The sequence below is a fragment of the Mobula hypostoma genome, chromosome 25, assembly GCF_963921235.1.
Source record: "Mobula hypostoma chromosome 25, sMobHyp1.1, whole genome shotgun sequence".
NCBI classification, from domain to species: domain Eukaryota; kingdom Metazoa; phylum Chordata; class Chondrichthyes; order Myliobatiformes; family Myliobatidae; genus Mobula; species Mobula hypostoma.
The window spans coordinates 17,941,049-17,966,336 of NC_086121.1; the positions used below are offsets into that span (position 1 = coordinate 17,941,049).

The window sequence follows — 25,288 nt, forward strand, 5'->3', positions numbered from 1 at the left end:
AAATCAATAGCTCCTCCGGAAAAATGCATATATTGCCCCATTAATCCATCAAATATAAGATCTTTCGAAAAGATCTGAATTGATAATGGGGGCAAGAATGGGGAAAAAGAATGGAGATAAAAAAAGCATCACTGCGGAGCCTATGGATGACAGAGGTGCAATGCGCGACTCTCCTACCCAAACGCGTGCTAGCGAGGCTGACGATGGGCCTCGTTGAGGCGAAGCAGCAAATATGATAAAAATTCTGGAAGCAATTCCAAAAAGATATAAAAACAGCAACACAATGATATCAAATCAGAGCTCGCCAACATCAATCAAAAAATAACGGTGGCAGAGACTCGAATTGAGAAGGTGGAAGATCGCGTACAAAAGGTGGAACGGATACTAAGACGATAAAGATATTAAATCAACAAGAAAGTAAACTGATTGACCAGGAGGGAAGATCACAATGGAAAAATATCAGGATATACAATGTTCCTGAAGGAGTGGAGGGTTTGTCTATGATGGAGTTTGTAGGAAAGTTGCTGTGGGACGCGCTAGAGATTCCCTCCACTATGGAGCTTGAAATTGAGAGGGCGCATCGTGTGCTCGTCCGAGGCCTACTGGAGACAAAGAAGATAAGCCACGCTCAATAGAAATTAGATTCCTTCAATACAATACCAAGGCAGAGATTCTATGAAGGGCCTGGGGTAAGAAGAGGGTGTCTTTGGACGGGAATTTAATATATTTCCATCAAGATTACCCCCCTGGCGGTCCTGCAGAAACGTAAAGAATATTCTGCAGTAAAGCGAATATTAAAGCAAGGAAAGATTAGATTCCAAACTCCATACCCTGCTAAACTGCGGTGTTGTATGAAGATGGTATGCAACTGTATCAGACAGTGGAAGAGGTGACTACAGACATGAGGAACAGAGGGCTGCCTGTCAGTGTGATGAAACCGAGGGAAAGCCTGGCTGAGCAGTTATCCTGATCTGCTTGGGAAATAGTAAGAGAACCGAGAAAGCAGGGGACGGGAGGAGGGCGAGAGAATATCAGGAAGCAACTATGAGTTTTTCCAAAGACAGCCCTCACCCCCTCCAGAACAGGCATAAGATTTGGCTAACTTTAAAAGTGTTGATAAGATAAACGGAAGCAAAAATAGACAGTGCTATACTTATTTCAAGAAATACTTACTATAATGTGGATTTTATATTACTCAATTTTTTTTATTCATTCATTCACTCCTTTTTCCCCACCTGAATGAGAATATATATATATATGGGAGGAATACACAGGGAAATCTTTTCTGTGTAATGGACATAGACTTGTTCACTTACTTTTATGGGTACTGTAATGGGGGCCCCCAACTCACAGGGAGGAGGAGCTATCCCCCACGGCTAGACATTTCCTCTAGCTCAACCCAGGCTCAACTAGAGACCTCAGCCTTGGGATCACACCTTCATTGCCTTTTTTTTATTATTCGCGTTTCTGGGTTCTTATTTGTTCAGTGAGTGGATCGATTAAGTTCAATGATATATTGACAGATAAATACACATGGCTGAGGACAAAGTAAAGTTCATTTCTTTTAATGTCAATGGGCTGCTAAATCCAATCAAACGCAGTAAAATTCTATCCAAAATGAAAAAAGAACAAGCCCATGTAGTATATTTACAGGAAACTCACTTAAGTGATAATGAGCATGGAAAACTAGAGAGAATGGGATTCACTCAGTTGTTTTTCTCCTCATATAAATCAGGACATAGGAGAGGAGTTGCTATTCTTATCTCAAGCAAGCTAAATTTTGAAAAAATATTTGAAATGGGAGATAAGGAGGGCAGATATATTCTGGTAAGAGGGAATATAGATGGAAATTCAGTTACTCTGTTGAATATATACGCACCCCCAGGAAGTGATATTAGTTTCTTTCAGAAAATTACTAATATTATGGTAATAGAAACAGAAGATCTCCTGATATGTGGGGGAAGACTTAAATTTACAATTACAACCAAAGTTAGACTCTTCCAATAGAAAACCCTATGAAACAAAATCCTTACATAAGAGAGTTAATACACTTTTTGAGAAAGTTGGTTTAATAGATATATGGTGGGACCTTTTCCCCGACAAAAGGGATTACACTCATTATTCTGCCCCCTCCCCATTCTGTATATACAAGAATAGACTATTTCATAACATTTGGAAAAGACAAAGACAAAATAAACACCTGTGGAATTGGGACAATAGATGTAAGTGACCATGCACCTATATATTTATCTGTTGATTTTCACTTACCATCAAAGAATACTATTTGGAAACTAAATTCAAGTCTACTCAATGATCCCTACTTTAAGGAACAAATTAAAAAAGAAATTGGTCTTTACTTAGAATTCAATGATAATTGAGAGGTTTCACCTCCCATTCTATGGGATACTCTGAAGGCTGTCTTGTGGGAAAATTACAGCGATATCTTCATATAAGATAAAAATAAGGAATAAAACATTAGAGGAATTACAAAATAGGCTGAAGGAACAAGAAAAAAAACAAAAATTGAATTTGGTACAGGATACATTAGAGAAAATTTTAAAAATTAGGAATGAAATTAATAGTTTGGTTACGCAAGAAATCAGGAAAAATTTAATGTTTCTGAAACAGAGACATAATGAAAGTGGATCTAAGTCTGTGAACATACTGGCATGGAAACTGAAGAAAAAGATAGCAAAAAATACAATTCATAGAATCAGGGATCCAAAAACAAAAATGATAAAAAAATAAGCTAAGTGAAATTCAAGAAGCTTTTGAAGTGTTTTACGAAACTCTGTATTCCAAAGTTCCAGGGGGAAGCATAACCCAAATTGACACTTTCCTGAATTCTCTAGAGTTACCCACTTTAAGCGAAGAACAAAATAGAACGATGACTGCTGACATAACTGAAGTTGAACCAAAAGCTGCAATTAGCAGACTTAAATTAAACAAGTCACCAGGTTCAGGTGGGTATATGGCAGAGTGGTACAAAAAATTTAAAAATGAGTTAATTCCTGTCTTAGTCCCCACACTGAACAGGGCTCTAAAAAAGGCACAAATGCCACCCAGCTGGAAGGAAGCGATAATCTCAGCTATACCGAAAGAAGGCAAGGATAAAATGGAATGTGGGTCATTTAGACCAATATCCATTCTTAATGTAGATTATAGATTATTTACCTCCATCATGGCCAAATGATTAGAAGAGTTTCTACCTATACTGATACATAAGGATCAGACAGGTTTTATACAACAATACCAAACACAAGACAATATATGAAGGACACATCACATTATGGATCATATACAAAAAAATAAAATTGAAGCAATAGTGATAAGCGCAGATGATGAAAGGGCATTTGATTCGGTTAATTGGAATGTTCTTTACAGAGTTTTACATAGATTTGGTTTCCATGACACAATTATTAAAACTATACAGGCACTATATGACAACCCTACTGCTAGGATTAAAATCAATGGATATTTATCAAATAGCTTTACCCTAGAAAGGGGCACGAGACAGGGTTCTGCATGGTCACCGCTACTCTTCGCATTATATCTGGAACCATTAGCTCAATACATCAGACAAAATGAAGATATCAGGGTAATTACCATTCAAGGGACAGAGCATAAATTGGCCTGTTACGTGGATGACATTTTGATCTACCAATGGCAACCAACATTCTCTTTACCTAAATTGATGCAATCCTTTGAACAATATGGTCAATCATCAGGATACCAGATCAACATAGATAAAACCCAATTACTTTCATATAACTATAGCCCCCCAAGAAAAATTGAAAGTAGATATCCCTGGGCATGGCAAACGGAGTCTTTCAAATATTTGGGCATCATTATGCCAAAAGATTTGTCAAAATTATCAGAATGCAATTATCAGTCAATATAAAAAAAATTAAGGAAGATATACCAAGATGGAACCTAATTCCTTCTTTTAGTCTCAGTTCAAGGATTGAATCTATTAAAATGAATATATTGCCCAGACTATTATATCTCTTTCAGACCCTAGCAATATAGAAACATAGAAAATAGGTGCAGGAGTAGGCTATTCGGCCCTTCGAGCCTGCACCGCCATTCAGTATGATCATGGCTGATCATCCAACTCAGAACACTGTACCAGCCTTCCCTCCATACCCCCGATCCTTTTAGCCACAAGGGCCATATCTAACTCCCTCTTAAATATAGGCAATGAACTGGCCTCAACTGTTTCCTGTGGCAGAGAATTCCACAGATTCACCACTCTTTGTGTGAAGAAGTTTTTCCTAATCTCGGTCCTAAAAGGCTTCCCCTTTATCCTCAAACTGTGACCCTTCGTTCTGGACTTCCCCAACATCAGGAACAATCTTCCTGGATCTAGTCTGTCCAATCCCTTTAGGATTTTATACGTTTCAATAAGATCCCCCCTCAATCTTCTAAATTCCAATGAGTATAAGCCTAGTTGATCCAGTCTTTCATCATATGAAAGTCCTGCCATCCCAGGAATCAATCTGGTGAACCTTCTTTGTACTCCCTCTATGGCAAGGATGTCTTTCCTCAGATTAGGGGACCAAAACTGCACACAATACTCCAGGTGTGGTCTCACCAAGGCCTTGTACAACTGCAGTAGTGCCTCCCTGCTCCTGTACTCGAATCCTCTTGCTATGAATGCCAGCATACCATTTGCCTTTTTTACCGCCTGCTGTACCTGCATGCCCACTTTCAATGACTGGTGTATAATGACACCCAGGTCTCGTTGCACCTCCCCTTTTCCACATTAAATTGCATCTGCCATGAATTTGCCCACTCACCTAACCTATCCAAGTCACCCTGCATCCTCTTAGCATCCTCCTCATAGCTAACACTGCCACCCAGCTTCGTGTCATCCGCAAACTTGAAGATTCTGCATTTAATTCCCTCATCTAAATCATTAATATATATTGTAAACAACTGGGGTCCCAGCACTGAGCCTTGCAGTACCCCACTAGTCACTGCCTGCCATTCTGAAAAGGTCCCATTTATTCCCACTCTTTGCTTCCTGTCTGCCAACCAATTCTCTATCCACATCAATACCTTACCCCCAATACCGTGTGCTTTAAGTTTGCACACTAATCTCCTGTGTGGGACCTTGTCAAAAGCCTTTTGAAAATCCAAATATACCACATCCACTGGTTCTCCCCTATCCACTCTACTAGTTACATCCTCAAAAAATTCTATGAGATTCATCAGACATAATTTTCCTTCCACAAATCCATGCTGTCTTTGTCCGATGATTTCACCGCTTTCCAAATGTGCTGTTATCACATCTTTGATAACTGACTCTAGCATTTTCCCCACCACCGATGTTTGGCTAACCGGTCTATAATTCCCCGATTTCTCTCTCCCTCCTTTTTTAAAAAGTGGGGTTACATTAGCCACCCTCCAATCCTCAGGAACTAGTCCAGAATCTAAAGAGTTTTGAAAAATTATCACTAATGCATCCACTATTTCTTGGGCTACTTCCTTAAGCACTCTGGGATGCAGACCATCTGGCCCTGGGGATTTATCTGCCTTCAATCCCTTCAATTTACCTAACACCACTTCCCTACTAACATGTATTTCCCTCAGTTCCTCCATTTCACTGGACCCTCTGTCCCGTATTAATTCCGGAAGATTATTTATGTCCTCCTTAGTGAAGACAGAACCAAAGTAGTTATTCAATTGGTCTGCCATGTCCTTGCTCCCCATAATCAATTCACCTGTTTCTGTCTGTAGGGGACCTACATTTGTCTTACCCAATCTTTTTCTTTTCACATATCTATAAAAGCTTTTACAGTTAGTTTTTATGTTCCCTGCCAGTTCTCTCTCATAATCTTTGATGAATAATAGAGATGAATCAGAATCAATTCAATGAATGGAACAAAATGCTATCAAGATATATATGGCAAGGTAAAAGGCCTAGAGTTCATCTCAAAACTTTGTAATTAGCCAAGGAAAAGGGGCGGGGGGTGGTGGAGCCTACCTTCTCTTAGAGATTAGTATTTTGCAGCACAGTTGAGAGCTCTGATATGTTGGTGCAACCCATCATATGACGCTCAATGGAAAAACATTGAGGAGGGGATATTTCCCATCCCCATACAGGCAATTTTGGCTGATAACATCCGACAAAGGTACATAAATGCTATTGATAATCCATGGGTGAAATGGACTCTTAAAATATGGAAAACTATTATAAAAGAATATAAACTAGAGGGAGATATTGCAATTCTTAAATGGTGTGCATATGACTTGGATTTTACGCCGAATAAACTGGATGCTAGAATTAAGGACTGGACAGCTAAAGGAATAACAGTTCTTTACAATATAATGAAAGAAGGAACACTGTTCAGTTTTGAAATGCTTAAAGAGAAACACTTATTAGAAAAACAAGACTTTTATCGGTATCTACAGATGCGACAGTATGTTAATAGGAGGGTTAAAAATGTAACCAAGGCAAGTACATGTTTGATAGAGCTATTTAGAAAGGCATATAATTCAGATAACGGTAGTAGAATCATTTCAAGCGTGTATGAGGGTTTGCCAAATCTTAAAACACATCTGACTTCGTACATTAAAACAAAATGGGAGAAGGAAGGAGGGATAATAATATCTGAGGAAGAATGGACAATAATATGGAGGTATCAATGGAAGTGTACCGGTTCACAAAAATGGAGGGAGTTTGGATGGAAAAACTTGATAAGATATTTTATTACACCCTCTCAGAAATCCCATTATGATAGTAACCTCCCTATTTGCTGGAGAAATTGTGGAAATCAAAATGCAAACCATTATCATATTTTCTGGGATTGCCCTGTTATCAAAGACTATTGGAGTGGAATACACAATGCCCTACGAGACATTTTTAAATGTGAAATACCTTTAGAAAGTAAGAGCATATATTTTGGGTATGTACCTCAAGAATGGTTGAAAAGAGATAAATATTTAATGAATGTACTGCTGATGGCTGGTGAAAAGACTCTTACCACGAAATGGCTATCACAGGAGAGCCTAACTTTAAACACATGGATGGAAGTTACAATGGACATTTACAAAATGGAGAAGATAACAGCATCTGTTAATCATAAGTTGGAGCAATTTGATTCATACTGGGAAAAATGGTTCGACTACATAACACCTCATAGGACTGATTTTGTTCTCACAAATCAATGAATATGTTGTAAGACAAAAAATCACTCCCTACTTGTACATAGTTTCTCCTTTCACTTGTTCTTTCTTTTCTCTCTTTTCTATAGGTGTATACCTCAGATAAATATTATGTGGAGATTTGTGGTAAATACGATTAAATGATATATATGTACAATATCTGAAATACATCTTATGTAAATGTTTGTTTGCTGATGAACTTCAATAAAAATAAATTACAAAAAAATAAGAAAAGGAGTGTCAAAAGGGCAATGTTATGATAGTCATGGGAGATTTGAACATGCAGGTCGATTTGGAAAAACAGGTTGGTTATGGATCTCAAGAGAGTGAGTTTGTTGAATGCCTATGAGATAGCTTTTTCAAGCAGTTTGTTGTTGAGCCTACTGGGGGATCAGCTATGCTCGATTGGGTGATTAGGGAGCTTAAGGTAAAAGAACCCTTAAGAGACAGTGATCAGATTATGATTGAGTTCAACGCAAAATTTGGTAAGGAGAAAGTAAAGTCTGACATTTTAGTATTTCAGTGGAGTAATGGAAATCACAGTGGTATGAGAGAGCAGTTGGCCAAAGTAAATAGGAAGGAGATGCTGGCAGGGCTGACAGCAGAGAAGCAATGGTGTGAGTTTCTGAGAAGAATGAGGAAAGTGCAGGACCGATTTATTCCAAAAACAAAGAAATACTGTGGCTGACAAGGGAAGTCAAAGCTAATGTGAAAACAAAAGAGGGGACATACAACAAAGCAAAAAATTAGCAGGAAGGTAGAAAATGAGGCCTGAGAAATAATAAGGGGGGAACAAGGAGGTGGTAGATGAACTAAATAAGTATTTTGCATCAATCTTCACTATGAAAGACACTAGCAGTGTGGCAGGTGAAGTGTGTGAAGGAAGAGAAATGAGTGCAGTTACTATTACAAGGGAGAAGGTGCTCAAAAAGCTGGAAGACCTATGGGTACATAAGTCACCCGGTCCAGATGAACTGCACCCCAGAGTTCTGAAAGAGGTAGCAGTAGAGATTGTGGAGGCATTAGCAAAGATCTTTCAAAAATCATTGGACTCTGGCATGGTGGCAGAGGACTGGAAAATTGCAAATGTCACTCCACTCTTTTAGAAAGGAGGAAGGCAGCAGAAAGGAAATTATAGACCAGTTAGCTTGACTTCAGTGGTTGGGAAGCTGTTGGAGTCAATTGTTAAGGATGAGGTTATGGAGTACTTGGTGACACGGGACAAGATAGGACAAAGTCAGCATGGTTTCCTTAAGGGAAAATCTTACCTGACGAACCTGTTGGAATTCTTTGAGGAGATTACACGTAGGATAGATAAAAGGGATGCAGTTGATGTTGTATATTTGGACTTTCAGAAGACCTTTGACAAGGTGCCACGCATGAGGCTGCTTACCAAGTTAAGGGCCCATGGTACTACATGAAAGTTACAGGCATGGTTGGAGCATTGGCTGATTGGTAGGAAGCAGCAGGTGGGGATAAATGGATCTTTTCTGGTTGGCTGCCAATGACGAGGAATGTTTGATAGCTCTGGGACTATATTTGCTGGAATTGAAAAGGATGAAGCGGGAATCTCATTGAAATCTTTAGAATGTTGAAAGGCCTAGATAGAGTAGATGTGGAAAGGATGTTTCCTTATGGTGGGAGAGTCTAGGATAAGAGGGCACAGCCTCAGGATAGAGGGGCATCCCGTTAGAAAAGGGATGTGCAGAAATTTCTTTTACCAGAGGGTTTGAATGTGTGGAATTTGTTACCACAGGCAGCTGTGGAGGCCAGGTCGTTGGGTGTATTTAAGTCAGAGCTTGATCGGTTCTTGACTAGACACTGTATCAAAGGTTACGGGCAGAAGGCTGGGGAATGGGGTTGAAGAGAGGAAAAAAGGATCAACCATGATTGAATGGCGCCTCTCTGTGCTAGCCAACATTTGCTCTTCTACCTCACTACCTCATTTCTCAACACGTCCCTATTTCGCTCTCTTTTTGCACAATTTATGATATTTTTATTGTAACTTTTAGTAACTTTTTATGTACTGCTACTGCAAGACAGTAAGTTCCACAATATATGTCAGTGATAATAAACCTGATTCTGATGAGAACAGAAGATATTTGATAAAGTTGTTTATAAGACACTGTTGTTGAAAGTTAAAGGTCATGAAGACAAATTATTGACTTTGCTAGTAAATTGCCTTAAAGACTGCACTTAGCAAAGACAGAACAGAGTAATTTTAAATGGTAAAAATCCAGAATTAATGGTTGTCCAAAGAGATTTAAGTCGTCCACTTAAATGGATATGTACATAAAATAATCAATGAAAACTGGTCTATATACTCAAAGAGCTAATAAATAAGGATGTAAAAGTTATGTTGCAAATTTGGAAAAATAGTAAAATGACATCTGAATTAATATGAATGGCTCAGCACACTATATCTTAGAAAGGATGTAAGAGTTTGAAACTCTTCAGTGTCTCAAAAAGCATAGTAAATAGTACAGCATATGGGGTATCAGTTTTGTCCAAATCCCATTGCACCATGTGAAATAGAACAGATACTACTAGTGTGAAATTTGTGGAGGGAATTTGGCAGGGAGGAGGGTTAACGGGGCAGTTTGAGAGAGAGTGCAGAGGAGAGAAGGTGCTTATGGGTTTAAAGATATTAAAGCAAGAGATATCACTGAGGGAAAACGTATGTAAAGAGGCTAAATAAGTGAGCAAAAAGTTGCAAATGGAGAATATTGTGGGAAAATAAGAAGTTGGTCACTTTGGAAGAAAGAACCAAGGAACTATTATTTAAATTGAGACAAGGAAGTGCAGAAAGCTGCAGCATAAAGAGATTTATTTACAAGTCCTAGAGCACAAAACACAAGGCTCAAGGGGCTAGCACACAAAGATTGCAGGTAATAGGGAAGATTAATAAAACATTGGACCTTATTTAAAGCAGGCTGAAGTATAAAAGTAGGGAACTCACATTCCAAAAATAGAAGGAGCTAGACAACAGTTATTTGTCAGTGGTTCAGAGAAGGTTCACTAGACTGAAACAATTGCCCAGAAGAGCAGGGTGAATAGGTTGTGACTCTACTCAACGGAATTCAGAAGCAAAAGAAACAATCCCATTGAAACATATAAGGTTCTATGGGAGCTAGACAACAAATGTCGAGACGATGTTTTCTCTCATAGGTAAATTCAGAACTTGAAAGCATGGCCTCAGAATATTGGGCGTACCTAATTAAGACAGAGATGAGGAAATTTTCCTTCTTTCAGAGGATTGTGCATTACTGAGCGTTCTTCTGACTGAGTTCCAAAGTATATTTAAACCTAAATACATAGATTGCTGATCAGTGAATTGTGGATGATGGGGAAAGCAAAAAAGCAGACTTGAAAAAAATTGGATCAGCCATGATATTCTACGGCCACATCCAGTGAACAATTCTTCGTGAGACATCTTCCAGATAACCAATCTCTTCAGTCATTTCACTTTCTCCACGCCTTCTGCTTATTCTTTTTGTCTTGACTGTGTTTTGGAAACTGTTGGAGCCTGTGACGTGTAGTTTGGAATTCAACTGAATGATCTAGTGCACTGCTGTCCCTGGAAAGGACTGAGAGCACAAACTGGCTCATTGAGAAGACCAAAGACAGGTGTGGGGCCATGAATGACTCCATTTCAGATTAAAGCACCAAGGAGAATGCGGAGGAGGTCAGCAGTCATTCTCCACTGACTGACGGCATTTGGACCGGGCGCAGCGGTCACTCGTCACAGAAGGACCGAGTTTGTGTGGCCACTCTCCTCATTGCAGGAGGATGTTTTCAAAATTCTGAGATTTACGTGATTATTACACTGTAGCTTATAATGGTCTCCTTCAGTTTTTGGTGTTTTTCTTTCTTGTTGCTGATTGGCGGGTGGGCGATTTGTTACTTTTTGTGCGAGGCAGGAGTTGGGGATTTAGGTTCTGATGTTCTTATTGGTGTTTTTCCGTGTGGGTGATCTGTTAGTTTTTGTGTATGAGAGGGGGGATTCTGGGTTTGAAGTTATTGTCGCTGGGTTTTTTTTTGCAAGGGAGGAGGTTAGGGGTTTGGGGTTTTTGATATTCTAACTGCCATTTTCCGGGTGGGCAATCTGTTAGTTTTTGTGCGAGGGAGGGGTTGGGGTTTGACATTCCAGCTGCTGTTTTCCATGTGGGCGATTTGTTAATTTTATTGTGCAAGGAGGGGGTGGGGGTTTGGGGTTTGCAAGTTTTGTTTCTTTTACTTTTTCGTGCAGGAGGTGGGGTTGATTTCTTTTCTTTCAACAACTTCCATGGTTTTTCTGTGTTTCATGGCTATCTGGAGAAGACGAATATCAGAGTTGTATTGTACATGCATACTTGGACAATAAAATGAACCTTTGATTTTATTATCTTTACAGACCTTGTTTATATGTTCTTAACTGAGACCTGGTTAAAGCCAAATGAATACAGCTAGTTATCTGAACTGCGTACCCCTGACTATGATAGTTTCAGTGTACAAAGGCCTAGAGGACAATGTGATGGGCTTGCCACTGTGTTCATTTTGGGTGCAATCTACTATCTGTCAACAATTTTTCAAGTTTTTAGGTACATGTTTAAAATTCGTGGCACAGATCCTGTCCTCTACATTGTCATTTATCACCCTCCTAAATCCAATGCCTGCTTTTTCTCGGAATTCTAAAAATTCTTATCCTGTGTTATATTAAATGATGACAGGATTCTCATCTTTGGTGATTTCAATATTCATATTAATGATCTCTCAAATGCAAACTGTATGGCTATTGTATTCCTGAGTTTACAAGACAGCTTAGATCTCACCCAGCATGTCACTGAGCCCACCATTGACTTGGAAATACACTTGATTTAGTAACGACAAAAGGGTTAAAATATTATTAATTTCTCTTTGCCTGATGCCACTATCCCTCATCATTTTTATGTACTTTTTGATGTTCTTCTGTCTGGAATCAAGACCATGAAAGAAATTAGAGTTAAAAAAAAAACTGTTTCTTGATGCTGCAACATACATATATTCTCCGAGCAGGCTAGTTTATCTGACCCATGTGACTTAAACCTTAAGTTGTTCAGTAAATGAAATGGTTGATTCTTTCAACATAATTTGACAAATATATTAAACACAGTGGCTCCACTTTGGGTTAAAAAGGAATCACTTTGTAGAACATCAGCATGTTTAAAGCATTCTGTCTGCGAATTTGAGAGATCATGCGGGGTAGCTGAGAGAAAATGGAGGAAAAGTGGACTCCAAGTCCACCGCTATATTTTCAAGGAAAATCTAGCCTCCTTTAATTCTGGTATATGCTGTTCGAGTACAGCCCATTTTTCCAAGATTATGACAGAAGATAGCGGCCATTCAAGAATGCAAACAACAGGAATTCTGCAGATGCTGGAAATTCAAGCAACACACATCAAAGTTGCTGGTGAACGCAGCAGGCCAGGTAGCATCTCTAGGAAGGGTCTCGGCCTGAAACGTCGACTGTACCTCTTCCTAGAGATGCTACCTGGCCTACTGAGTTCACCAGCAACTTTGATGTGTGTTGGCCATTCAAGAATATTGTTCTCAACTATAAACTGACTGTTGAACCCTGCCCCAACCTACAATATTCTCAGTCAAGCATCTGCCACAAAACGTGAGGAATTCACAATATTTTTAATCACAAAATTACCTTCCATTAGGGAGAGTACAGCGACATAAAATGGTAACCTCTACAACCACCCTTTTAAACAGATGGCAATCAAGTCAAAATTTACAAGTATTTCTGGTTCAGAACTCTAAGATTGCAAAAAAGAGTAAACAATCTACTTGCTGTCTCAGTCCGCTCTCTACCCCATTTTATCAGGATTCTTTTAATGGTGTTTTCAATTCTCTTGGGAAAATTATTAACACATCCCTTGAAACTGAAGTTTTACCAGATGCCTTCAAAACTGCAGTTGTCAAACCCCTACTTAAGAAGCCAAACCTACTGTTGATAGTGAGGCCTATATCACACCTTCCCTTCCTGGACAAAGTTCTTGAGAAAAGTCATTTTCTACCAACTCAACAATTTTCTGAATGAGAACAATATTCTAGAAAAGTTTCAAATCACAGCACAGAGACAGCCCTTACCAAAATTGTCAGCAACCTTAGGCCCAGCACTGATGTCAATGGAGTCTCAGTTCCAGTTTGTTGAGATCTAAGTGGTGCCTTTGTCACAATAAGCCACAACATTCTCAAAGATCACCTTGAGAACTGGTTCAGACTCTCTGGTAGTGCCTTCAATTGGTTTCATTCATACATCTCAAGAGGGAATTTTTTTTGTCTGCCTTGGAGACTGATTTTCTAAGAGATACAATTAACCTTATGGTGTTGCTCAGGGAAGCTGTGCAGGTCCCCTAATCTTCTCTTCATAATGCTCCCCTAAGGAGACATCACTAGAGAGCATAAACTTGATTTTCCACAGTTATACGGAAGACATACAGTTGTTTTACTTAGTTGAGCCTGATGATGGTAACACCCTATCTTCTCTGACTTCTGGTATGGTTGCAATAAACAAAAGGATGAGTGATAATTTCCTAAAACTAAATGAAGATAAAACTGAAATACTTCTGGTTGTTCCCAAAGCTCAAAGCCATTTATCTTCTTGATATACTTGGGTACTTGGCTCCCCTTGTAAAATCAGAAGTAACTAACCTGGGTGTTACCCTTGATTTGGATTTGAATGTTAAATGCCACATAAAAAAAGTGAGCAGAGCAGCATTTTACGCTTGAGAAATATTGCAAAGAGATGCCTGGTTCTATCGTGTAATTATGCTGAAAAACTAATTCACGTCTTTATATTGAATAGACTACATTTCTGCAATGCACTTTTTACTGGCCTTCCAAAGAAGTCTATTGACAACTTCAACCCACTCAGAATGCCACTGCTTGACTTTTAACCAAAACCAGATGAGGGAACATATCACTCCCGTAGTATCTACACTGCATTAGCTTCCTGTATCTTTTAGAATTGATTTTTAAGTTCTTTCATTTGTTTTTAAAGCTCTTAATGGTCTGGGATTGGAGTACATCACAGAATAGTTTTTGTTTATTAACCTGCTCAAGGTCTCAGGTCTTCTTCTGCTGGTCTCTTAGACTTAATCAAGCTCCCTCAAAAGGTAACTGGCAGGTCCTTTTTTGAGCTGCACTCTTAAACTGTGGAATTCAATAGCTAAAACTATAAAGGCTGGAGACTCAGTTGACAGTTTTAAACACTGAATCAAAACCTATTTATTTAACCTTGCTTTTAGCTAACATCACTTTGTCTTTTATTTTCATGTTTTTTTTTACCTTCGTATCTGTACTTTTATGTCATTGTAAAACACTTTGAACTATATCGTCTGTATGAAAAGTGCTCTAGAAATAAGTTATTATTACAGTTACGCTGGAGGTGAAATTGAAGTGAATGCAAAATACAAGAAGATTTAATACATAAGACTCCTTAGCAACAGGTCTCATCCATTAATGGACTTCAAGTGTATCAATGTATTTTTACAGAAGTGATGTGATGGTTTGTGTACTATATGGCATTATCACACAGGATGGTGCCTTTGTGTGACTTGGGTAGATTTCCAGAAGCATGCAGCCCTTACACAAAGAAAAAAATGAATGAGCTTCAGTTTAAAATCCTTTGCATTGTGCACTGAAACACTAAAATAAAGATCTAGCCTATTGACTTTGAAGAAAGGGAAAGAGAATTCCCATTATGCCACCTGGGCTTCAATGATTAAATGCACAAATTAGTGCTATATATCCTAGAAATTAGAAGGTTACAAGAGTGAGTCAATTGTATTTCAATGGCCAAACAAAATAGGTAGGATGGACACAGAGAAAAACAAATTCCTATGCTTCTCAAGCAGTGGATAAGAGATTTGGTCTAAACATTGGAGTCAGGCTTTTCATGAATGGAAAGATACTTCTGTAAGCAAAGGTATGTAGCAACTTGAAACCATTATGTTTATGATAAAATGTCAAGTACCAATCTTAAAATTGAGAGTGAGACTGTTGTTAATCATAGTGTGTGAATGTACTTGCAGTACTTATTAGATGAATTACAGAAAGGCTCAAGGGAGTAAATAGATAACCCTGTTCCCATTATCTTGTATCTTGCAGTATTGAAGTCACCTCAAAAAAGTTAAAGTTGAGGTGTGGTGCACATGATCTTCAGTTGACCAACAGACAACATTTAATGATTCAGAAATATAGCAAGTAATTACTTAATATATTTTCCTTCAAACATGGTTATTTTGTGCATTTCCTTTTTTCTGTTTTAACATTCACTTTCAACTATCCTTTAACTTAACTTCATCATTAAGTAGTGGGGAAAGGGTTCCCAAACATTTTTATGCCATGGGCCCCTACAATCAACTGAAGGGTCTCTGGAGCCCAGTTTGGGATCCCCCTTATCAGAGTATTAAAGCATCATCAAGTGGTCAATATGACTTGTGATTTACATACTGCAGCCTGAGAGAACATATTTTCAGAGCATCTGTTAAGGAACACAGTAAGAAAATTGAATTTACCAGCAATAGTTATCATAAAGTCCAGAGCTAAAAACCAACTGTGAGAAGAATAAGCATAGAAAATGTATCAACTGTCATCAGAACCTAGCAGTGCAGAAGAGGAAGAGAATAATCTATTGCCGTGAAAACTTCAGCCTAGATGTAATATAGTTGGGCATTTCTTGTCTATTGAGTTATTAGCCAAGGAAATGATCCTAATTTAAAGAAAAATAGAACATCTGCTTGACTGGCACATCAGACTTTATACTCCACAATGATCACAAAGGTCACATAACCTACTTGCCAGCAGCATAAACTTCGGCTGTGTCGAAGAGGTTTATTCCATTCTCATAGGCCAGTGTCATCAGCTGTTCAGCCATCTGAAACGAGGGGGAAATAAATAATTACTCAACACATTCAGGCAGCTCTTATAAAGTTCAAAAGTTCAAAGTAAATTTATTATCAAAGTACATATTTGCCACCATAAACAACTGTGAGATACATTTCCTTGCTGGCAAAGTCAATAAATCTATAGAATAATAACCATAACAGAATCAAAGAAAAACACAGTAGACAGATGCAACCATTATGATATTTTAAATAAGTTTTTCTCTTCCATCCCCTACCCAAATAATCCCATCCTATAGGTGCACATGTCCTTGGGAAGTTAGGCAAGATGAATTAGTCCCCAATTCCTCTGTCATGTTTGATTACCACCTAGACGGTTCCTATCCAGATTGTTTTAAGTGTTCTTCCAACTGACATACTTAAAGATTTTGATTTCTTTCTTGGTCCTCTCAATGTAAGCCTGATGTAAAATCTCTGCTTCAAAAGACGGGGGATTTCAAACTAGACAATATGCCTTTAAAGGTACTTGGATGCCTCATTTCCATTCAGTTTATTTATGCAGTAGAAGCTACTGTTTGATGAAATGTCCATGAATCCCACTCACTGCAGTCCAGTTTAGCTCTCACATTTGGATTTAACGAATGCAACTACAGTAACTTAAGCAATGGGTTTTCTTCAGTGTCCACTGCCTTCTGCTCCTGAGTCTCCAGGATAGCTCTGCATAGTCTTTACCTCTATCTTACCTATATACTGTCCCTTCTATAGGGATACATTTACTTAAATACTCAATAAATTCAAAGATTGGCAGTGAATTGATAATTGATTTTTCTTTGTTTTGCCTTTAGTTTTGAAGAAGATTTAAAGAAATTCAATGAATAACCACTGATGCCCCTCTTGCAAAATTTCTAGTTTGCTTCAGCCTCAGAGTCTTTTTTGATTAGTATTTTAATTGTTGTTTATTATTGCACTTACAGCTAATTTACTAAGATGATCTTCAAGTATAGTGCAATGCAAGACCTAACAGATGGCTTCTCTCCCTCTACTACCAGAACTACAAGAATCTAAGAGCAAAAAAAATACAAAAAGGGTGTTGTTACTTTCAGACTAGTTACTAATAGATTCACCACCTCTGAGTACATTGGGAACCTGTTACTGTAATATACTTCAATATTACATGTATAAACCATTTTTGATTTTCCAAACTTACTTTTATAACAGAGCTAGTTACTAATTAACCAAAAATAGTACTGAGATTATAGCATGGGCACCTCTTCCAACCACTGCACTTAGTGGCTTTACGATGACATCTTTCACAGATACCAAGCTATTAGCAACTAAGATTTAGTTGTCTGCTACAATCAAAGGCAGCAAGGTTTAAGTATGATATTTAGATTGCACCAAGCTGTTGACTATTTCTCATCTAACATACCCGTAGCAACATGAGGCTAACATTGTTTCAAACTTGAAGGAAGGAATGAGACATACCTCATCAGTGATCTGCCCTCCAAAAGTAACCCATGTTCCTGTTGGAATGATAAAAATTTAAGAGCTTAAAAATCTGTTTTTAGCTTATAAAAAAACTGACGTTAAAACAGAATATATAAATGGATTGAATTTAGTTAAATGTTTATGTGTCAGCTGCAGGCTCAATTATTTACATTGATTTGGAAGCAAATATCTTTTCTATTCTGCATGCATTATTTTAAAGCAAGATTCTAATGATGCTGTATGTCTGAAACTAAAAGTGCCGGAATTAATCAGTCAGATAGGCAACATCAATAGAACCAGCAGACTTGCGTTTTTCTTGTCAATGGCCTTTCATCTTCAAAGTGTTATTGACCATAAGTAGACCATAAGACAAAGGAGCAGAAGCCAGCCACTCGGTCCATCGAGTCCACTTCGCCATTTTATCATGAGCTGATCCATTCTCCCATTTAGTCCCACTCCCCATCTTCTCACCATAACCTTTGATGCCTTGGCTACTCAGCTACCTATCAATCTCCGCCTTAAATACATCCAATGACTTGACCTCCACTGTTGCCCGTGGCAACAAATTCCACAGATTCACCACCCTCTGGCTAAAAAATTTCTCTGCATCTCTGTTCTGAATGGGCACCCTTCAATCCTTAAGTCATGCCCCCTCATACTAGACTCCCCCACCATGGGAAACAACTTCGCCACATCCACTCTGTCCATGCCTTTCAACATTCGAAATGTTTCTATGAGGTCCCCCCTCATTCTTCTAAATTCCAAGGAATACAGTCCAAGAGTGGTCAAACGTTCCTTATATGTTAACCCTCTCATTCCCAGAATCATTCTAGTGAATCTTCTCTGAACCCTCTCCAACGTCAGCACATCCTTTCTTAAATAAGGAGCCCAAAACTGCACACAGTACTCCAAGTGAGGTCTTACCAGTGCCTTATAGAGCTTCAACATCACATCCTTGCTCCTATACTCTATTCCTCTAGAAATGAATGCCAACATTGCATTCGCCTTCTTCACCACCGACTCAACCTGGAGGTTAACCTTAAGGGTATCCTACACGAGGACTCCCAAGTCCTGTTGCATCTCAGAACTTTGAATTCTCTCCCCATTTAAATAATAGTCTGCCCATTTATTTCTTCTACCAAAATGCATAATCATACACTTTCCAACATTGTATTTCATTTGCCACTTCTCTGCCCATTCTCCCAATCTATCCAAATCTCTCTGCAGACTCTGTTTCCTCAGCACTACTGGCCCCTCCACCTATCTTTGTATCATCAGCAAACTTAGCTACAAAGCCATCTATTCCATAATCCAAGTTGCTGGTGAACGCAGCAGGCCAGGCAGCATCTCTAGGAAGAGGTACAGTCGATGTTTCAGGCCAAGACCCTTCGTCAGGACTAACTGAAGGAAGAGTGAGTAAGAGATTTGAAAGTTGGAGGGGGAGGGGGAGATCCAAAGTGATAGGAGAAGACAGGAGGGGGAGGGATAGAGCCAAGAGCTGGACAGGTGATTGGCAAAAGGGATACGAGAGGATCATGGGACAGGAGGTCCGGGAAGAAAGACAAGGGGGGGCGGGGGGGGGACCCAGAGGATGGGCAAGGGGTATATTCAGAGGGACAGAGGGAGAAAAAGGAGAGTGAGAGAAAGAATGTGTGTATAAAAATAAATAACAGATGGGGTACGAGGGGGAGGTGGGGCATTAGTGGAAGTTAGAGAAGTCGATATTCATGCCATCAGGTTGGAGGCTACCCAGACGGAATATAAGGTGTTGTTCCTCCAACCTGAGTGTGGCTTCATCTTTACAGTAGAGGAGGCCGTGGATAGACATGTCCGAATGGGAATGGGATATGGAATTAAAGTGTGTGGCCACTGGGAGATCCTGCTTTCTCTGGCGGACAGAGCGTAGATGTTCAGCAAAGTGGTCTCCCAGTCTGCGTCGGGTCTCACCAATATATAAAAGGCCACATCGGGAGCACCGGACACAGTATATCACCCCAGTCGACTCACAGGTGAAGTGTTGCCTCACCTGGAAGGATTGTTTGGGGCCCTGAATGGTGGTAAGGGAGGAAGTGTAAGGGCATGTATAGCACTTGTTCCACTTACATGGATAAGTGCCAGGAGGGAGATCAGTGGGGAGGGATGGGGGGGACGAATGGACGGGGGGGACGAATGGACAAGGGAGTTGCGTAGGGAGCGATCCCTGCGGAAAGCAGGGGGGGGGAGGGAAAGATGTACTTAGTGGTGGGATCCCGTTGGAGGTGGCGGAAGTTACGGAGAATAATATGTTGGACCCGGAGGCTGGTGGGGTGGTAGGTGAGGACCAGGGGAACCCTATTCCTAGTGGGGTGGCGGGAGGATGGAGTGAGAGCAAATGTACGTGAAATGGCGGAGATGCGTTTGAAAGCAGAGTTGATAGTGGAGGAAGGGAAGCCCCTTTCTTTAAAAAAGGAGGACATCTCCCTCGTCCTAGAATGAAAAGCCTCATCCTGAAAGCAGATGCGGCGGAGACGGAAGAATTGCGAGAAGGGGATGGCATTTTTGCAAGAGACAGGGTGAGAAAGGTGTCCCTCCCCCCCCCGCTTTCCACAGGGATCGCTCCCTACGCGACTCCCTTGTCCATTCGTCCCCCCCATCCCTCCCCACTGATCTCCCTCCTGGCACTTATCCGTGTAAGTGGAACAAGTGCTACACATGCCCTTACACTTCCTCCCTTACCACCATTCAGGGCCCCTACGCGGGTTGTGAGGTCTATGATTTCCTTTTTGCTTCCTTGCTCCCTTCTTAAACAGTGGAGTGACATTTGCAATCTTCCAGTCCTCTGGAACCATGCCAGAATCTATTGACTTTTGAAAGATCATTGCTAATGCCTCCGCAATCTCCACAGCTACTTCCTTCAGAACATGAGGGTGCATTCCATCTGGTCCGGGAGATTTATCTACCCTCAGACTATTCAGCTTCCTGAGTACTTTCTCTGTTGTAATTGTGACTGCGCATACTTCTCTTCCCTGCCACCCTTGAGTGTCCGGTATACTGCTGATGTCTTCCTCAGTGAAGACTGATGCAAAATACTCGTTCAGTTCCTCTGCCATCTCCTTATCTCCCATTACAATTTCTCCAGCATTATTTTCTATTGGCCCTATATCTACTCTCACCTGTCTTTTACTCTTTATATACTTGATAAAGCTTTTAGTATCCTCTTTGATATTATTTGCTAACTTCCTTTCAAGTTCATCTTTTCCCTCTCAATGACCTTCTTAGTTTCCTTTTGTAAGCTTTTAAAAACTTCCCAATCCTCTGTCTTCCCACTAATTTTTGCTTCCTTCTATGCCCTCTCCTTTGCTTTAACTTTGGCTTTGACTTCTCTTGTCAGCCACGGTTGCATCCTTTTTCCATTCGAAAATATCTTCTTTTTTGGAATATATCTGTCTTGCACCTTCCTCACTTCTCACATTAACTCCAGCCACTGCTGCCCTGCCGTCCTTCCCACTAGTGTCCCTTTCCAGTCAACTTTGGCCAGTTCCTCTCTTGACCTGGAACACTAACTTTGTTCTTCTCTACAGAGTCACCTCTTGATGCGCTGAATAATTCCAGCACTTTGTTTTATTCTGTTACTTTAAATTCACTAGCATTTATTGAAGTAACAATAATTTAATCATATTAAGAAAATATACCATTCTACCTTTGGCACAAGGCAGATCAATAAAATGACAAATTAATGTTAAGTTTTTTATGGATTCAGCAGCATTCTGGGCCAAGAAATAAATCGGTCTACTACCTTTCAATCTGCTCGAAGTTAATTAAATATTAAATAGTCTTCCTTTACCTCTTCCAAATTGCACACTTGCGATAATTATAAATCCAGTCAAAGCTTAGTTAATCAGCCTAATGTTCTTGAGGGAGTGCATCCTTGTAGACTCATTTAGAGCGGAGTACTACTATGTTATCCAGAGTTGGCACATTCACATTCTGCACAACCCTGAATACACAGATTTTAACTTTAAGTCTATGGATAGTTCAGATCAAAAATAGTACAGGTAAAATAAAGTTAAATGCTTCAAAGAACAATCTAAAAAAGTAGGACCAGAAGTTCAAGGGAAATTAGAAATAAGCAAGTTCATCCAAATGTTGGAGAAGCTTGTGGGCGCAGGAGCAGATCAGAGGGTAGTGTTGCTATCTCAGCTTCAGACCCTTGGGTTGATCAAACCTCTGGTGCTATTCACACAGAATTTGCACATTCTCCCTATGACCAAGTACATTGTTCCTGAACACTCCAATCTCTTCCCATCTCTGGTAGGTGTAATGGTTTCTGTAAATTGCCCCCACTGTAAATGGGTGGCAGGAGAATTAGAGGAGAGTTGATGGGTACGTGAGAGAGATAGGATGCAGGGGAATGGGACTGATGGGTGTGCTGTAAGTGCCAGTACAGACTTGTGTTATAAAATAGAATGAGTAATAAAACTGCTGAGAAAAAAATAGCTTAGGATTATAGAAAATAAACACTGGAATTAATCAAAATTCAGGATAGAAGAGTTTATATATATATGTGTGTGTGTTTCAATGAAACATTTAACATAAAACATTGAAGATATAATCTTCAATTAACCAAATGAGATTTTCACAATCCTGATGTCTTTAATTAATTACTATTATATCTAAAAGATTACCAACACAAGATTAAAAATGCAGGTTATCAAACTTTGTTATTAGTTTATTCTTGAGAACAATATTTGCTTACCTAGGCCAAGACAAGACACTCTGAGACCTGATTTTCCAAGGTTCCTATTATAAAACAAAAAGATGATGCAAATACACTAATTTAGGACAATATTTAGTTAATTACATCAAAAAGAAACCTGCTCAATTTTGTCCCATCTAGTTATATCTTATTGTTCCCCAAACCTAAATGTTTGTCAAATATCCTATTTCACCGACACTATTAATGTTGGATCTTGAACATCATAATCTGATTTTAGCAGTCCAATATTTTATCCTTTACTGAGTAAGGTGATCATTTCATGATATAAAAAATATACTTGGTAATGAATCTGGAAAAAAATATTTTATTCATGAGTTTACAATATAGTTCAACTGCAGATTTTCACATTATCCTTCCTGTGAATCTCAAATGATGGTACTAAATATTGTCATCTATTATGCTTAATAGAAACACACTGCATATAATCAACTCCTATTTAAGCAAGACGCTATTTCTTCCATTTCAAGATTGACATATATTTTGACCCCACAAGAAATAACAGATAGATCGTAATTTTACAAACTAAACATCATTTTTGTTTGCTACTTTGTTTGTCTTTGGAAAATAATAGCTATTGGGGAATTCTAGACACAAACTATTTGAGATCCCAGAGTGTTTGCCCAACTGAACAAGTTCCTATATTGAATAATGTTCCCTACAATCCCAGTTACTTGGGAAACTCACATAGGTCCAGGCTCTGCCTTCCTCTTTGTGGGATCACTAGAAATGTTCTAACTTCGGGCCTCCTCCAACTAATTTTTCTGGTACATTGCTTCCTACACTTAAATGGCTAGTGAAAATTTAGTTACACTGAATTCCAACTTTTTAGGGTTGACATCTGCCTTTTCCATTCCCTTCCTTGACTGCTCCATCTTAGGGGATAAACTAGCAGTCATCCATTACAAGCCTATACAGTTCCACAGCTATTTCACCTTTCTGAAAATAGTCCATTCCATTTTCCTGATTTATTCCTTTCCATTGCATCCATGCCATCAATGCTTATTTCCAGACTAGCATCTCTTGAGTTATCTTCCTTTCTTCTTAATCGTGGCTCCCTCATGCATATGATTGACAGATCGCACAATCACACCTTTCTTTCCTGTATCTCTCTGCTCTCCTTTTGCCTCAAGGTTCCAACATAGCAGCTTCCATATTCGATAGACAACCTCCGTAATTTCCTGTCTCCTCAATGTGATTCCACTACTAGACACACATCTACTTTCCCCATTGGCTTTCAGAATTATGGAGGGTCATTCTCTAACTCATCCTTCCACATCACTGCCCTCTCCCATAGTACTTCCACTTTGGCCTCCTACAGTTTTGCAATGAAGCCCAACAGAAGCAAAAGCTCTAGTATCTAATTTTCTGCTTGGACATGTGGAAATCCTCAGTACTCCATAATAAACATGATAATTTCAAATAACCAGCCTATACTCACAAAATGCTGGAGAAACGCAGTAGGCCAGGCAGAACTATTGGAAAAGAGTAACGAAGGGTCTCAGCCCAAAATGTCAACTGTCTGCTCTTTTCCGTAGGTGCTGCCTGGCCTGCTGAGTTCTTCCAGCATTTTGTATGTGTTGCTTGGATTTCCAGCATCTGCAGGTTTTTTTCTTGTTAGCATTAGTTAGATACTGTTTGTTAGCATTGCCTAGATTTGATGCAAGGTTATCCACTCCCTATGTAGGTGGCAGAAGCTGGTACTCTCACAACACTTAAAATGTGTCAAAATAAGTACACCACATTTTAGGCTATGGACCAATGCAGATATAAGGTAAGCACTTAATGAATGGTATGTATGCGGTGAGTCGAAGGTCCCAGTGACTCAACATTAATTCAGTTTTCTTCTCTTCACAGTTGCTGCCTGATCTCCTGGGTATTTTCAGTATTCTTTTTCTTGTTTAATACTTCCAGCAACTCCTTTGATCCGGTGGACACATTATTGTCTAAGTCATTAAATTGTCAGATTCATTGACCTGGACAATCATGCTCTCTACCCTATCACAGAAATCCTCTTTAATCTCTCCATTCCTCCTCTTCTCTGCAGCTTAAAATGAATTTAAATTTATCATTTTGCCAGTTCTAATGAAGGGTCACTAGCCTGAAACATTAACTCTCTTTCTCTCTCCAAAATACTGCCTTACCTGCCATTTTCAATACTTTTTCTTTTTATGTTCATCAAATTTATTGGAGATCTAGGAATGCATCTACCAGCTCATATAAAATGGGAGCCTGTAGATGTTCTAAACAAGGAACTGCACAAGGCATGTGATTAATAAAGGTGTTACAATAAAGGCCACTGCACAAGGGCTCAGGGCATTTTGTATAATAACTTGGAAGACAATTGAATAACTGAGGGAAAAGAGTACGGATAAAGGTCAATTTGTAAAGACTGCTGTACATTGATGGTCATATCTTATGCAGCCTATTCTCTAGCTCCAGAATTCTCCCAATTAAGCTCTCTTCGTAGCTCTCTTCACCATCTTCGTAGCTAAGAGTTTCCTTAAAGATTGATTAAGCCTTCATCTGTAGTTTATCTGTAAGTCATCTGTAGTTTATCTCATGAGGCTCAACATCAAATCCTTGCCGTAATCATGTGTAGCGAAGTGTGTTGCTTCATAATTTAAAGACACCATTGAGAATAAGCATTGATGGAGCTTTTGGAAAGATTACCGTTGTTGTTGCACCACACACCTTGTTGATGGTACCAGAGAGTATAAGATGGATTCTGGAGTGAACATCTGGATGTACTGTGAAGGTGGGATAATGACACCAGAGTGTAGACAGAGCCACATTTCCTCAGATTTCATTACCTCTCCCTAATCCTTATAAAACTAATATACAATATTACCTGGGACATCCAAGGAAGAAGGCGTCAGAGGCAGCACACAGTCCAACAAACAGTGCAAATGATTGTCTTTAAACGCAAACAACAGGAATTCTGCAGATGCTGGAAATTCAAGCAACACACATCAAAGTCTCGGCCTGAAACGTCGACTGCACC

General features: G+C 39.3%; 1 protein-coding gene across 7 annotated transcripts in view; it reads right to left on the reverse strand.

The window, feature by feature from the left end:
- kcnab2a (potassium voltage-gated channel subfamily A regulatory beta subunit 2a) overlaps positions 1–25,288 on the reverse strand; it is a 315,221-nt gene that overhangs the window by 62,918 nt on the left and 227,015 nt on the right. For all 7 annotated transcript variants that reach the window (XM_063032962.1, XM_063032966.1, XM_063032967.1 and 4 more), the window contains 3 exons: positions 22,267–22,310; positions 17,529–17,566; positions 15,996–16,075 (listed from right to left, as the gene is read on the reverse strand). In XM_063032962.1, coding sequence (XP_062889032.1) covers positions 15,996–16,075; positions 17,529–17,566; positions 22,267–22,310 — 162 coding nt within the window. The remainder of the gene's footprint in view (positions 1–15,995; positions 16,076–17,528; positions 17,567–22,266; positions 22,311–25,288) is intronic.